Source organism: Anarhichas minor, unplaced genomic scaffold (assembly GCF_050575085.1).
Source record: "Anarhichas minor isolate MPS153535 unplaced genomic scaffold, ASM5057508v1 ptg000041l, whole genome shotgun sequence".
NCBI lineage: Eukaryota > Metazoa > Chordata > Actinopteri > Perciformes > Anarhichadidae > Anarhichas > Anarhichas minor.
The window spans coordinates 1,068,048-1,080,558 of NW_027466487.1; the positions used below are offsets into that span (position 1 = coordinate 1,068,048).

The window sequence follows — 12,511 nt, forward strand, 5'->3', positions numbered from 1 at the left end:
AGATAAAGAGAGCCTCTATACACAGAAGCACAGACCAGCCAGTGTTCAGGAGGATGTCGGAAAACTGAAGCGAGGCTGAGTTAAGCCAAGGACATCCTCAGTATCAATGGGGGCATTTATCAGTGGCCATTATAAACACAGTCAATTCCTTTTTGTCAAGCAATATGCTACCTAATGTATTGTATTGCTTCATTCTTTTAATAGGGCACGTTGAGTAATGGGCCAGGGAGGCAGGGAATGACAGCAGAGATATGGGGTACAGGAAGAGATCATTGGAGTTTGAGGTTACTGGCCAAGGTCTTCATTCCCGCACTGACTCGTGCACTCAGTGGGATTTCTCACTGCAGCACAGATTAGTGCAAGGAACTTAAATAAGGCAGCTAATGCATCACTTAGTAGGAGCTAATGCACTAAAACAAGAATTATCTAAGAAAATGGATTTTAAAGTAGCTGTACAAGGACACAGATATGCATGCATGTGTTGTGTTAAATAATGATTAAGTCCAGTCTCTTTATCTTTTGTTGTGTCTCTTTTCATCTCCTATTTCTCTCTCTCACATCTATTTTACATGTATGTTCAAACAGACAAACATTTACATGCTACTGTAACATAAGATACAACAGCCCTAAGCCAAGATTCTTATGCACTTATTACTGCCTATGGTAGAGCAATTATTTTAAAATGAAATTGTATGACATTTCCAATCTATACTGAACCTCATCCAGACTACTGTGACGGCAGATAAATGGGTGGGCACAGCAATCGCAAAGTAGTACACTGCAGCCAGCGAGAAATGTTAATGTTCCATTGTTCAGTGTGGCTGAGGATTGTCTTAATGGTGCAATTGATAGTCTGCACAGTCTGAGAGCTAAATAAAGAGAGGCATTTAACTGCTGAGTTGATGAAAGCGCCGCCAAAGAGGCCACAGTGTGCCCATTGTGGCTTTTCTCAAAGTGGACATTTGTGCCAGCCCCTTCCCTTTGCTTCGTCCGATCTGTGTGTATGCCACGGGCACCCATTCTCTGGCACCCTGTGGCGCGAAAACTGCAGCCACCCCAACATGGCCAAAGCCCAGAGCACCATGTTGATCCTTGGAGATTGGAAGTTAGAGTAGATGTGACAGGTTCTGGTTTATTATCTCCCCTAAAACTGTGAGATGGGATAGCAGCAGGACAGAGCAGACTTTGCCTTATATTGCATGCATCGGTGGAGGGTATCTGCACTGACTGTGTCAAACGGGAAAACCCAAATTGATACAGACATGCACGCCTTTACCCATGTGCGAGCAAAAACACAAGCACACGTAAATCCAAGCACCCCAGATGTAAACATACAGGGAATTTTGGCTGAGAATGGAAAACATGATGGACGACATGCCAAGAAAGGCAAAGCACTTGTGTTCCTAAAGTGTCTAATTTTAGTCAGGCTCCAGTGTTGGCTCCCTCTAACAGACCAAGAGCATCATGGGCAGGGGCTTTCCAGAAGGTTCAGTGACCCAGCAGCAGGTTGAAGCGCATTAACGTAGTTCGGGTACCACCTGCAGTACAAATGCCCGGCTCTCCTCTGTGATTTACTTGAGGGGCTTCAAGCTGTGCTAATGCACCGTGCTGATAATCACAGCAATGGCTCATCAAGCACACCTGGATGGCCATCAGAGCCAGGCAGAGACCGTGTTCACATTCACGGTCATTAGTTTTACAGCAGCCGTACGAGGACAGTTCGACTCCGCGAAGTTGTGTATGCGTACGCCGGCTAGCCAACATGTTTGGGAAGGATAGAAGTATTCAGCATGACCATAGAAGAGTGAGATTAGTCACGGTGGCGAGACACAGCTCCTGGAGAGGAAATTCACTTCCCTCCTAAATACAGCGAAGGTTCCAAAATTCCCTTCTGTTCGCTGGATAATTACCACCTCCCTGAAATCACCGCAGCACCCCCACCATCTATTTTCTCCTCCTTAAACCTAATCAGGCCAACAGCAAGGTTGGACGATTAGGATTCAGCGGTAGTATGCGGGGTCAGTAGGGATAGCGGAGACCAGATGGTTTGGAGGTTGACCAGGGGGAGCTCTGTTGTCTCCTGCAGGGTCAAGCAGGTGAGATACACCAGGCGGAAGAGGTTTACAGGGTTGCAGCTTACTGTACAGTGTATAACACATCAATACTGGGCTGTGAACACGGAAGGAAAAACTACAAGACAGAACGATTAGCAAAATTAATTTCACCTATACTGCCTCTGTATTGAACTAGTACTGCATCTAAATGCCCTGTTTAACAGCTCAGCAAACAGCAGTATCAATTATGCCACACATGGTTGAACAAGCTAATGTCACAGTGGTTGAAATATAAATACATCATTAAAGGCTGAGTTTAGTGACTTTCACAAACACCGATACCAGCAACTGAAAGCAATTTCCGTACGCCGCGAATCTCCTCTCGCACATTCACTCTCTCACTTTGAAAAACCACCTCTCTCTCCCCCACACATACTCCCACACCGCAGCCTTCCCTCCACTCTTACTACTCTTGCCATCGACTTTTTCCACTTTTTTTTTTTTTTATTGTGAATTTTCTGTGTCTCTTGGCGCAGGGATTGGGGAGGGAGCGCTGTGAGCTCACTCATGGTGCCCTGATGAATGGGGGGTGTCTTTGGCTGTTGAGAGAGGAGAGTAGCTTTAATATGTCATTGGAGAGGGGGCCAGGGAGCCTCTACTGAAGCAGTGTAGGGAGATATGTGAGGGATGGTGTGTGGCAGGAAGAGACCGTTGGGCATAGAAAAGAGTGATGACCGTGGAAGACTCAAATCCACAGACTGCCTTTGGGTAACACAAAGCTCTTCATTTTGTGTGGCTGTGAGCGCTGCGCACGCACTGCAGATGCAGGCAGCGGTAATGAGTGTGTGCATCTGCACCAACACAGTACTCTTTGTGCTACATATGTGTACATTTTAAAGTGAGGATGGGAGTGGCTTGCCGGTATCCCACTCATCTCCCTGGGTGTTCCGTGTCTGCACACTGACAGATGATAGGGGTGCTTCACCCGAGTGATAGGTGAGAATGAAAAACAAATTGATTTAAATCTGCATGTTGCTGTATCTTTAGTGTAAGAGGAAGCAGGAAGCAAGCTAATAGAGCTGAAACAATTTGTCTATTATATAATTAGTTTATAAGAAACTACTGTATTTTTTTGATAATTGGTTCATTGTTTCTGTTGTTTTTCAAGCAAAAGCGGTAAAAACCAACCTGGTTCCAGGTTGTCAGATGGGAGGATGTGTTGCTTTTCTTTGTCGTATATGACAGTAAGCTAAATATCCTCTGATTTTGGATTGTTCGCATAAAACAAAAAATTTGAAATCACGCTGGGCTTTTGGAATTTATAATTTTCAATAATTTCTGACATTGATAGGCACAATATTAATTGATTAATATAGCACATAACCTGCAAATGAATGAATATAATCCTTAGTTTAGGCCCAGCAAACCTGTTATGAATATGTGAAGTTGTACAGATAGTATATTGGCCAAAGTCATGTGTCCTTCATTGTTTATTTTAAAACACTTAGTATCTGTGTTTACTGTGATTGATATGTTTACACCTACACATTTTGTCCATTTCTTTCTTGTCCATTTATTGTTCGTGCCAAAAATGTCTATCCTCTTCAGTAGATATCAAAGAAGCCTGCTTTAGGCTAGTCAGTGTAGTCAGTCAGCTGTTATCTTTTAAATAACAGCCAAACCAACATTGCAGTGCTGGCAGCAAAGAAAAAGTCTTCCTCTCAGTCCCCTCACGCCAGTGATAGCAAATGTGTCTTTTCTTAAGAGATAAGTATATGCAGCGACTGAGTCACAACTTGTCTATCAGCGCCTCTCTGATTGAATTCTAGCAGATTATCGTGACAGATACAGCCCCATAGTGTAAGACTCTGAAGTTTCGGGGTGTTGCTGTTGGGCATTGGTACTTTGAGCTGTGGACTTTTCATGGAATTAATTAATTAAGTGCAAAGAAGACACATTTATCGGTATTATTTTAATCTAGATTAAATCTATAAACCTGTGCAATTTAGAAAATCACAGAGCAACATCCTGGTACAGGTTGCATTGAAGACCCTGCTGCCCCATGCTTGTGGTTTCTACCAAACAGCCAGGTGTTCAACACACTGAATTCCCTTATCCGGAGCTCTGGGGGACTGCAGCACCTTAACAGTGCACACTGTAATTCCCCCAAGCACTACACATTGCATAATGGGTCCTTTCAGAGGATTGTCTCTGCCCAATAAAAAAAAAAAGAGTGAATAGCCGGTTTTCTTTGCAAACATGACAACATACTTTCATATTCAGATACAGCAAAGAAATTCATGCCATAGAAGAGATGTAAGTGTAAGTAAGTAAACAATACTCCACAATTCTGCTTGAAACAAATAACATTTGTTACAAAAATAAAAGCTGGGTGGTGCGTTTTCAGCTTACGATGCAGCAGCAGAAGCAACTGACCAGTGAACAGTCTGAGTGGTCACAAGAGGATTAGAGGGATAAGAACGAAAACAAAATCATGTTTATGTCTTTCAGATGTTTCCTTGTGAACTAAAATACGTTCACCTCTAACAATCCTTGAACACTTACACCAACACCATAACCCACCATGACAGCATTAGGGCGGCCACGCCCTGTCCAGTCGTACAGTGTGTTACGAGCTCACCTGCACACTTGGTCCTGCTCACGAGAGGCGGTCCAGGTGGGCCGGTTCCTCCCTCTCCGGGCCGAGTCAACAGCACACTGATGTGGTACTCTGTGTCTGGATCCAGGTGCCACAGCTTATAGGTGACCACGTTGACTCCATGCACCTCTGACCACGGAGACTGGCTGGCGCGGTACTCAATCTCCTTCCTGATAATGGGGCCATCTCCCAGGATAGAGTTGGTGTTGAGCTGGATGATTAGGTAAGTGGAGCCGGCGCGCAGCAGCTGGGGTGGCGCAATGGGGGATGGAGGTACTGTCGGAGGAAATAAAAAGGAGTGTTTTTCGTTTTCCTGTTCAAACACAAGTTTAAATCGTTAAAAGGCATTTGCTGGCGGGCCCATAACACTACTCACAGTCAAGGGAGGTAAAGTTGTGGGATAAATTTCATTAATCAGTTGTATGCAAACAGATTTCTCACTATGTTTAAAGCCTACTGAGTCTTAAATGAGTCCCCAGAGACTGCAGGATGTGAGCAGGTCAAACTGCATCCAAAGAGCAGATTAGTCATACCTATTAACAAGACGTTCAGATCCTCGTATAGATTTTTAGCAAAGTAGTGAGTGAAAAAACATGTGCATGCAGTGATGCAGTGCATTGAATGTGTATGATCTTTGTAGCTGAAGGATTAAGTGGTGTACATTTTTTTCTCTGACTGAGTGTTCAGTCCTCAGAGCTGGTAACCATGATGAAAGAGGAGACTCTGCATCACTGTTGGAAAAGATTGCCAAACCAAGGATTAATTCCAGAGCCCACCGGTCAAATGTCACTTACTGGCAGATCCAAGCCACTGAACAATTACACGGGCAACAGTGTGAGGGAGGGAAGGGAATGCAAAAGAAATGAGGACAAAGCATGAGAAAAGATCAGAGTTAGATCTGTGGCTGTGACTAATCCTTCATCCGGCAGTGGCGCCTTTGTCTTTTATGGCGCTCCTCTCTGTAAGCTTTCAACATTACTAGCTCCTCACCTCTACTCCCGGCTGCTTCCCTTTGCCTTGACTTAGCCTGCAGCACCTCATCTTAGGGCTGTCAATGACTGCATCCATAATGAAAGGCCGAATTTAGGCCTAAGGCTAAGCAGCCAATGGGGCCAAATTTTAAATAACTCACTCGTGTATTTTGTAAGTTCACAGCTCAGTTTTTTTTTTCTCTGCATTTAGTTTGTTAATTTTACACTTTTCTCAGTATATTATTAGTTTTTCCTTTTCATTGATTCCCTCTCTATACAGAGCTATAGAGTGCTGCAAGGATGAGTTTTGATGGCCAACCAAGAAGTTGGCATCGCAGTAGTTCCCTCGACAAAAAGCCAAAGGGATTCTCCATTGTATTTTGGATTATTGCAGAAAATAAGCTCTGTGGCAAAAACACGTTTATGATATTTACATATTTTGTCGATGTGATGACGTTTTGTAGTCTCATTTAGCCAAACGTTAGCTACCACCTTTTAAGACACATAAAAGCTTTCAAATTCACGAGAGAGGTACCGACTGACGCATTTCATATCGAAGCACAAAATGTTAAAACCAATGACTTCCAGAGGAGAAAAATAGAAGTGCGAAAATGCTAACTCAATTTCAGGTTTTAGGACTCATTCTTTCTCAAACTAAACATTGCTCTCTGGTTCATTAAGGATTTCTTTGCAGTGAGACTCATGCTTTAAGAGGGGGTGAATCCCTGAAAACACATCTTCAAATGTGCTCAGGATCAAACTGTAATATGGGGCCAAAACAAAAGCCGCAGTCATACAGTACCATAAGGAGAAAGATGAGTATGTTTTATTCTTTATGTGGGCACGTAGCTGTCCACTATGGGGCAATAAGAGAGCTTCATCATGATTCCTGCATTCAATCTACAAAGTTTAAATGGGTGGTTCCAACTCATTAAGGGAATGATTAGTCCCTTCTTAGCGGGGCAGTGTGTGGAAAGGGATTCATAAAAGTCTCGTTAAGGACTTGGTCTCAGCTCCTGTGAAACAGATTACAGGGTCACAGGCAGTCTACTTGAACATGACTTACAACCGGGCATCACACCTACTCGTGGTGCAGAATGAGCTTTGTCATAAATAACATCTTTGTCCTGATTAAAAACCAGAATTACTGCCACGCCGTTGTATACTTCCGTCAACCAGTCAACTTGTAGTTTACATCCATGTCTTTCCAGACTCTCCTTGAAACTGGAGAGTGTGAAGGCAGTGGCGTAGAGGAGCACAAGGGCAAAAATCAAAGCCATCTTGGATAACCTTTCTCGCCCGCTCTACAACGAGCTGTGGCAGATTGGCAGTTTGTTGCAAAGAGTATGAATGACAAGATCAAAGCCTGTGGGCTGTTCCTCATCCGAGTCAAGGGTCTAATGATGGAGGATGTTGTTTGCAGTAGAGAATTTAAAGCCCCTTGAGGATTTGCAATATAGGGAAATATAAATTGTTCTTGCTCGGCTGTGTGTCTAAGTTCATTGAGAGAAACAACAGAGTCACGGTCCTCGTACGTGTTCACATGCTTGGCCTATGAAGTTGATTCTAACAGACCACAGAGTTGTAGCCATGACAGTAGAGACAGTGCTTCCAATATAGATGTTGCTGCAAAGAAGCTACAAACGTGGACACCCAGCAGCACAGACGATCTATATAATCACCACAGTTTTAAGGTGGGCACCCAAAATTAGTGTCACCAATTTAGTATCTGATCATAGGTGAAATATGGTCACAATCTTCCCTTCCGCTGCATGGAATAATGGCCAGAAAAGTGTTTTCCCTCATTATTATTACTTAAACTTTATTACAATCGTCATATATACAGGTACTTAAATTAAATTTGACCTTTGCATTTAAGTATTAAGGAGCAGTAGGCTGCCGTGAAGCGCCGTCGGAGAAACTTTGGGTTCAGTGTCTCACTCAAGGACACTCGGACAGTAGGAGATTAAACCTCCAGCCTAGTGGTTAAAGGATGACCTGCTCTGCCCACTCAGCCACCGTGTAACACAAATTACAGATGAGGCTGCTGGGAATGTCATCAGTTTAGCAGGCATTTGAATGAAAGTATTGCAAAAAGAGAAATTCTGACCAGATAATGCCACTAGAGAAAAAGTTATTACAATGGATCCTGATGGGGAACATGAATGTCCGTACCAGATTTCATGGCAATCCATCCAAATGCTGTTGAGACATTTCAAGAACAACCACAAATGTCAACCTGCTATTGTTGTTAGAGGAAAGTAAAGGGATCGTCAAATCATTCAGATACATCATCTGGGGATCATGAATGTCTGTACAAACTTTGATGGCAATCCACCAGACAGGTGTTGAGCTATTTCAGTCTGAACCAAAGTGATAAAGGGACCAACCAATTGATCAACAGACCGACAACGTAGAGACTGATATTGCCATTAATACAGCGTGTTTTGCACTCTCTCTAACTCTCCTCTGCCCTTACATCAGTCATTTAAAAAACGTAATATCGGGAGGAGCATACAGTAGAGGACAAGAAGATTGGGAACCTTTCATATCCTTATTTCCCCTTCTCAACCTCCCTTCGCTGAGGGCTAGAATTTGTTATGCCATCAAACCATCCCACAGCCATGTCATTACTACGCTGTCAAAGTGGTGTCAGGCTGTGGGGTTGGAGTGAGTAATGGGAGTGAGGTCACCATCTGAGGTACGTGATATGACAGGGGCTGCAGGAGTCCAAGTCATGTGCACAGCTCTTTGACAGAGAGCTGAGTATGGCAGCCTTTTTGACAACTCCAGCTCAAAAAACAACACATCTCGGGGAGATTGCATTTGCCAGCCAAAGAGCCGTCATGTGTGTCGGGCACCGTACAATTTGGGCTTTGTGAATTTTATGGAAATCGGTTAGGTGTCTGTGATTTCACCCATTATGCACAAAAGATATCCTATGGGTGATTTGAAATGTGTTCACACGAGTGCCTGGTGTGATCAATTTCATTTTTAATTCTCTTTCGAATGACACGCAGTAATCTACTGTGACCGGGAGAAGCAGAAAATCCTGTTATCATAAAAACAGCAGGAAAACGGATGGTTGAGATGAAAAAAAGCAAAAGGTGAGAGAAAGACCAAAACCAGAACATTAAGAGACAAATAAAGAGAAAGTATTTACCTTTGACAACGAGTTCAGCAAAGTTTGAGACCCCAGATCCCCTGGGGGACTGAGTGACACAGCGGTAAAGGTCTTGATCCGTTCGCTGGGCGCCGTCTAGCTGGAAGGATACCACAAAGCGCCGGTGACTCAAGTGCTTGACTGACGCCGTTGTTAAAATGTCCCCATTGTGTCTCTGAAAAGCAGGAAAGGACAGGGTCAGAGAAAACAGAACGGGTCATCATGTCCCTCTCTCTAACACACACAGGTACATGTCATTTCATACATTTCAATAGCTACACACACAAACACACAGCTAGAAAAATAAGCAGCAGATGCCAAGAAATCGTAGCTGTTGTCGTAGTCCCTGGTATGGATCAAGCTCCCAAACCCTGGCTCCCACACTTCCCATGATCCAACTCTCTTCATTAGACCCTCCCTGCCTTTCAAACTCCATGCCCCCAGCTTGTGAGACATTATACAACCCTTTTCATGGCATCATTGACAAAAAAAGTTTCTTATCAAATGGTTGTTATTAAAAGACAAGAACGGAGATGTTAAACCTGGTTGATAAAACTTTATGTAAACATTTGGACCAAAAAAAAAAGATTCATGCTAAGATTTATGCTTAGTTTGTTTTTACACATTTTTAGACTATTCACCAGAATAATTGTGTGACTAAGTGTGTTTTATGTTTGTTGAATATCTGTGTATGGGTCAATAATGTCACTGTTTCTTATGGCGTCTTCCTTTTATTCCCGTTGAAGTTTTTTTGTGGGGGAGTTTTTCCTTTTCCGATGCGAAGGTACTGGGACAGAGGATGTCAGATTGTAAAGCCCTCTGAGGCAAATTTGTTATTTGTGATTTTGGGCTATACAAATAAATTTAATTGAATAGTCAATTTAAAATGGTGAATACAAAAGTTATACATCAAATATAACTTGCACACATTTTTGTTTGAGGAGTTAGAAATTTCTGGTTTTAATCAATTTTGATAGAATATTTCGGGAATGATGGTGAAACTGTCAATGTGGTGTAACCGTTGTTGATTGTACCAATTAAACTTGCTTAAAACATATAAATATATATATGTATATATATATATACAGTATATTCGTTTGGGCTGTCCTCAAACCAAGATATTCTTAATCGACTAACATGATTTTGTCGACTAATCGATCAGTTGATTTAATCAACGGATCTGTTAAACTGAGTTACTCCACAAAGAATCATACAAAAGCACAACTTTAAATATTGTGTTCATCAGAGATATGCTCATGAGTCTCTTGGAAATAAGTCACCAAGCATGAAAAAGCTTTTCTTTTTTAAACTAAAAAAGACTAATCAACTAAAGAAATAGTCGACTAAGACCAAAACAATTAACTAATCAACTAAGAGTAGTAATTCTGTGTGAGTATTAAAAGCATCCAGGTACACACATCTTCCAATCTCTCCCGTTACACACACACACGCACACAAACATTAAATACCTATATTAACTAGCCCTTGCATGCAGTCATTGCTCAGTGAACCACCGAGATACATGTAATAATGTAGCAAAACACGCTTCAATTATTGCTATCTGGGTCAGTTCTTATTAGAGTTGTGTGATTAAAAAAAGGAGGATTTTCCAATTGTGTGCAATTTAATTAGAATGGCAGGACCACGTCTCTGATTTAATCCCGCAATATGACGATCAGACATGCTTTAATACAACAAATGAAATCTTGTTAAAATAATAGTGCTTACGGGGGTAATACATGTCATGAGTGCTGTCCCTTAATGGAGCCCATCTACTACCATAACTGGCCTTTGTGTGCAATGTTATTGAACCAAAACATTGAACTGCTCAGCAGTTAGAATTGGGAGACAAATGGGCTTTGATGTATTAAGGTTTAATCAGTTTAGTAAATAGGCTGACGGATGAGTAGCAGCATGTAGACTGTTTTTTAGTAGAAAAAGAGAGACAGTAGAAAAGGCTGTGAAACAACTGCTGCTCTAAGCATTAAAAAAACAGAGTCTCAAAGCACAAACGGAGCATAAACAAAAGTGAGTTGGGGCAGAAAGTAGGAAGCAGAGGGAAATAGTGCTCGAGAAAAAGCGGGATTCAAATGAATGTTGCATGATGCACCTTGCTGTTGCACCGTGAGAGGCATTTCTCACATTGTTCCACACCATTAAAACCACTAGCATCTGCCAAGTCCACATAGTCTCGACAAAACACATTGAATCTGACATTTTTTTTCTCATGTTTTCAGGCCATTCCCTTTGTGTGAAATGGTGGACATTAATCTTGAAACTCATCCTTTTGATCTGCCCGTTTTAACAGAATCCAAAGCATGTGAGCATGCTGGGATTAACAAGGAAACCTTTGGGTTATGCGAGGCCATCTCGGCCTCTGTTGTGCTTCTGATTTGGGCCTTTCAAAAGCCACAGACCACACAAACCTCGGGTCGAGCCTTCGCAAACACAACACATAAACACACACCCTCTGATTAGGGTTAAGCAGGCAACTAATCTTGTGACCGCAAAGAAATAAAAAAATCTCTCAATCATACTCTGCCGCATCCTCCCCGTTTCTTTTTACAGTATTTTCATCACCTAGCATGTGGATTGCAGAAAGGAGGCAGGGGAAATCAGGATGAATCAAACAAGCATGAGATCACTTCGTGTTACGTAAACAATCTGGCTGTGGCTAATTGGCGAGGAAACGACAAAACGATCTGTTAATATGGCAGACGTGTGCCGCCAGGACTGCGCTGCAGCTGGTACGGCAGATACAATGAACACAAAAGGGCACAACAACGGAAAACAAGAGTGATGCGAGTCTACATGAAGAAAACGGGTGAGATAGACATGTGTGACGCGGACAGAGCAGACAGAGGGATGGTGAAGAGGACAGTAAAAGGCAGAGGACAGGCAGAGAAGGAGCATTGCCGTGGCCTGGAGATCTCATTACAGCAGGCGCCCTGTATGGTCATGCCAGCTAATTGCCCAAAGCATTTGTCTTCATCCTTGTGTTGTGACCAAATGCCTGGTTTGAATGAGTGCTCAGAGAGGTTCGGAATGAGGATGCTTCAGTTACATAAATCACACACCTCCCTGTTACCAAACAATACAGTATAGGATGGCTGAGGTCAACCATGATTAACACTTGCTGTAGTGGGTGTTAAGATGTTGGCAAAAGCAGTGAATGTGTGGCTGCACAGCATTTGCAGCATGAGATGAAAAAAAAATGGAGCCCTAGAGCATTATGACGTTTGGTCCTTTAATCAGAGCTACATAAAGAGGAGGATTTCAAGACCACAGAGTTATTCCCCACCAGAGGAAGACCTGCGTGGCCCGTCTGACCTTCACAGAGTATGCCATTGTAGATGACAAGACAGATATCTAAAACACAGCACATGATTTGAATAAAAACAGGAGGCAGAGAAGAAAGCAGCGAATACTATGATCCTATAAGCAACACAGCGTTTCAAAGGCAACAAAGTGAGGAGGCTTCAAGGCCTTCACGGCCTTCACGGCATTAAAACTCTGTCGACAATCTTTATTTAAGCACAAGCACGTCTGGGACACATAATGATTCAAAAACAGAGAAAACCTTGTTGCAATGGTTATTTAGGGTAACATACTCCACTTAAAATGCAGTAGAGAGTTCAGATACACGTTGTCTTCAACAAGTTTT

General features: G+C 42.6%; 1 protein-coding gene across 5 annotated transcripts in view; it reads right to left on the bottom strand.

Annotated features, from left to right (window-relative positions):
• ptprub (protein tyrosine phosphatase receptor type Ub) overlaps positions 1-12,511 on the bottom strand; it is a 141,021-nt gene that overhangs the window by 42,864 nt on the left and 85,646 nt on the right. For all 5 annotated transcript variants that reach the window (XM_076109507.1, XM_076109506.1, XM_076109503.1 and 2 more), the window contains exons 6-7: positions 8,848-9,022; positions 4,696-4,989 (exon numbers count right to left, since the gene is read on the bottom strand). In XM_076109507.1, coding sequence (XP_075965622.1) covers positions 4,696-4,989; positions 8,848-9,022 — 469 coding nt within the window. The remainder of the gene's footprint in view (positions 1-4,695; positions 4,990-8,847; positions 9,023-12,511) is intronic.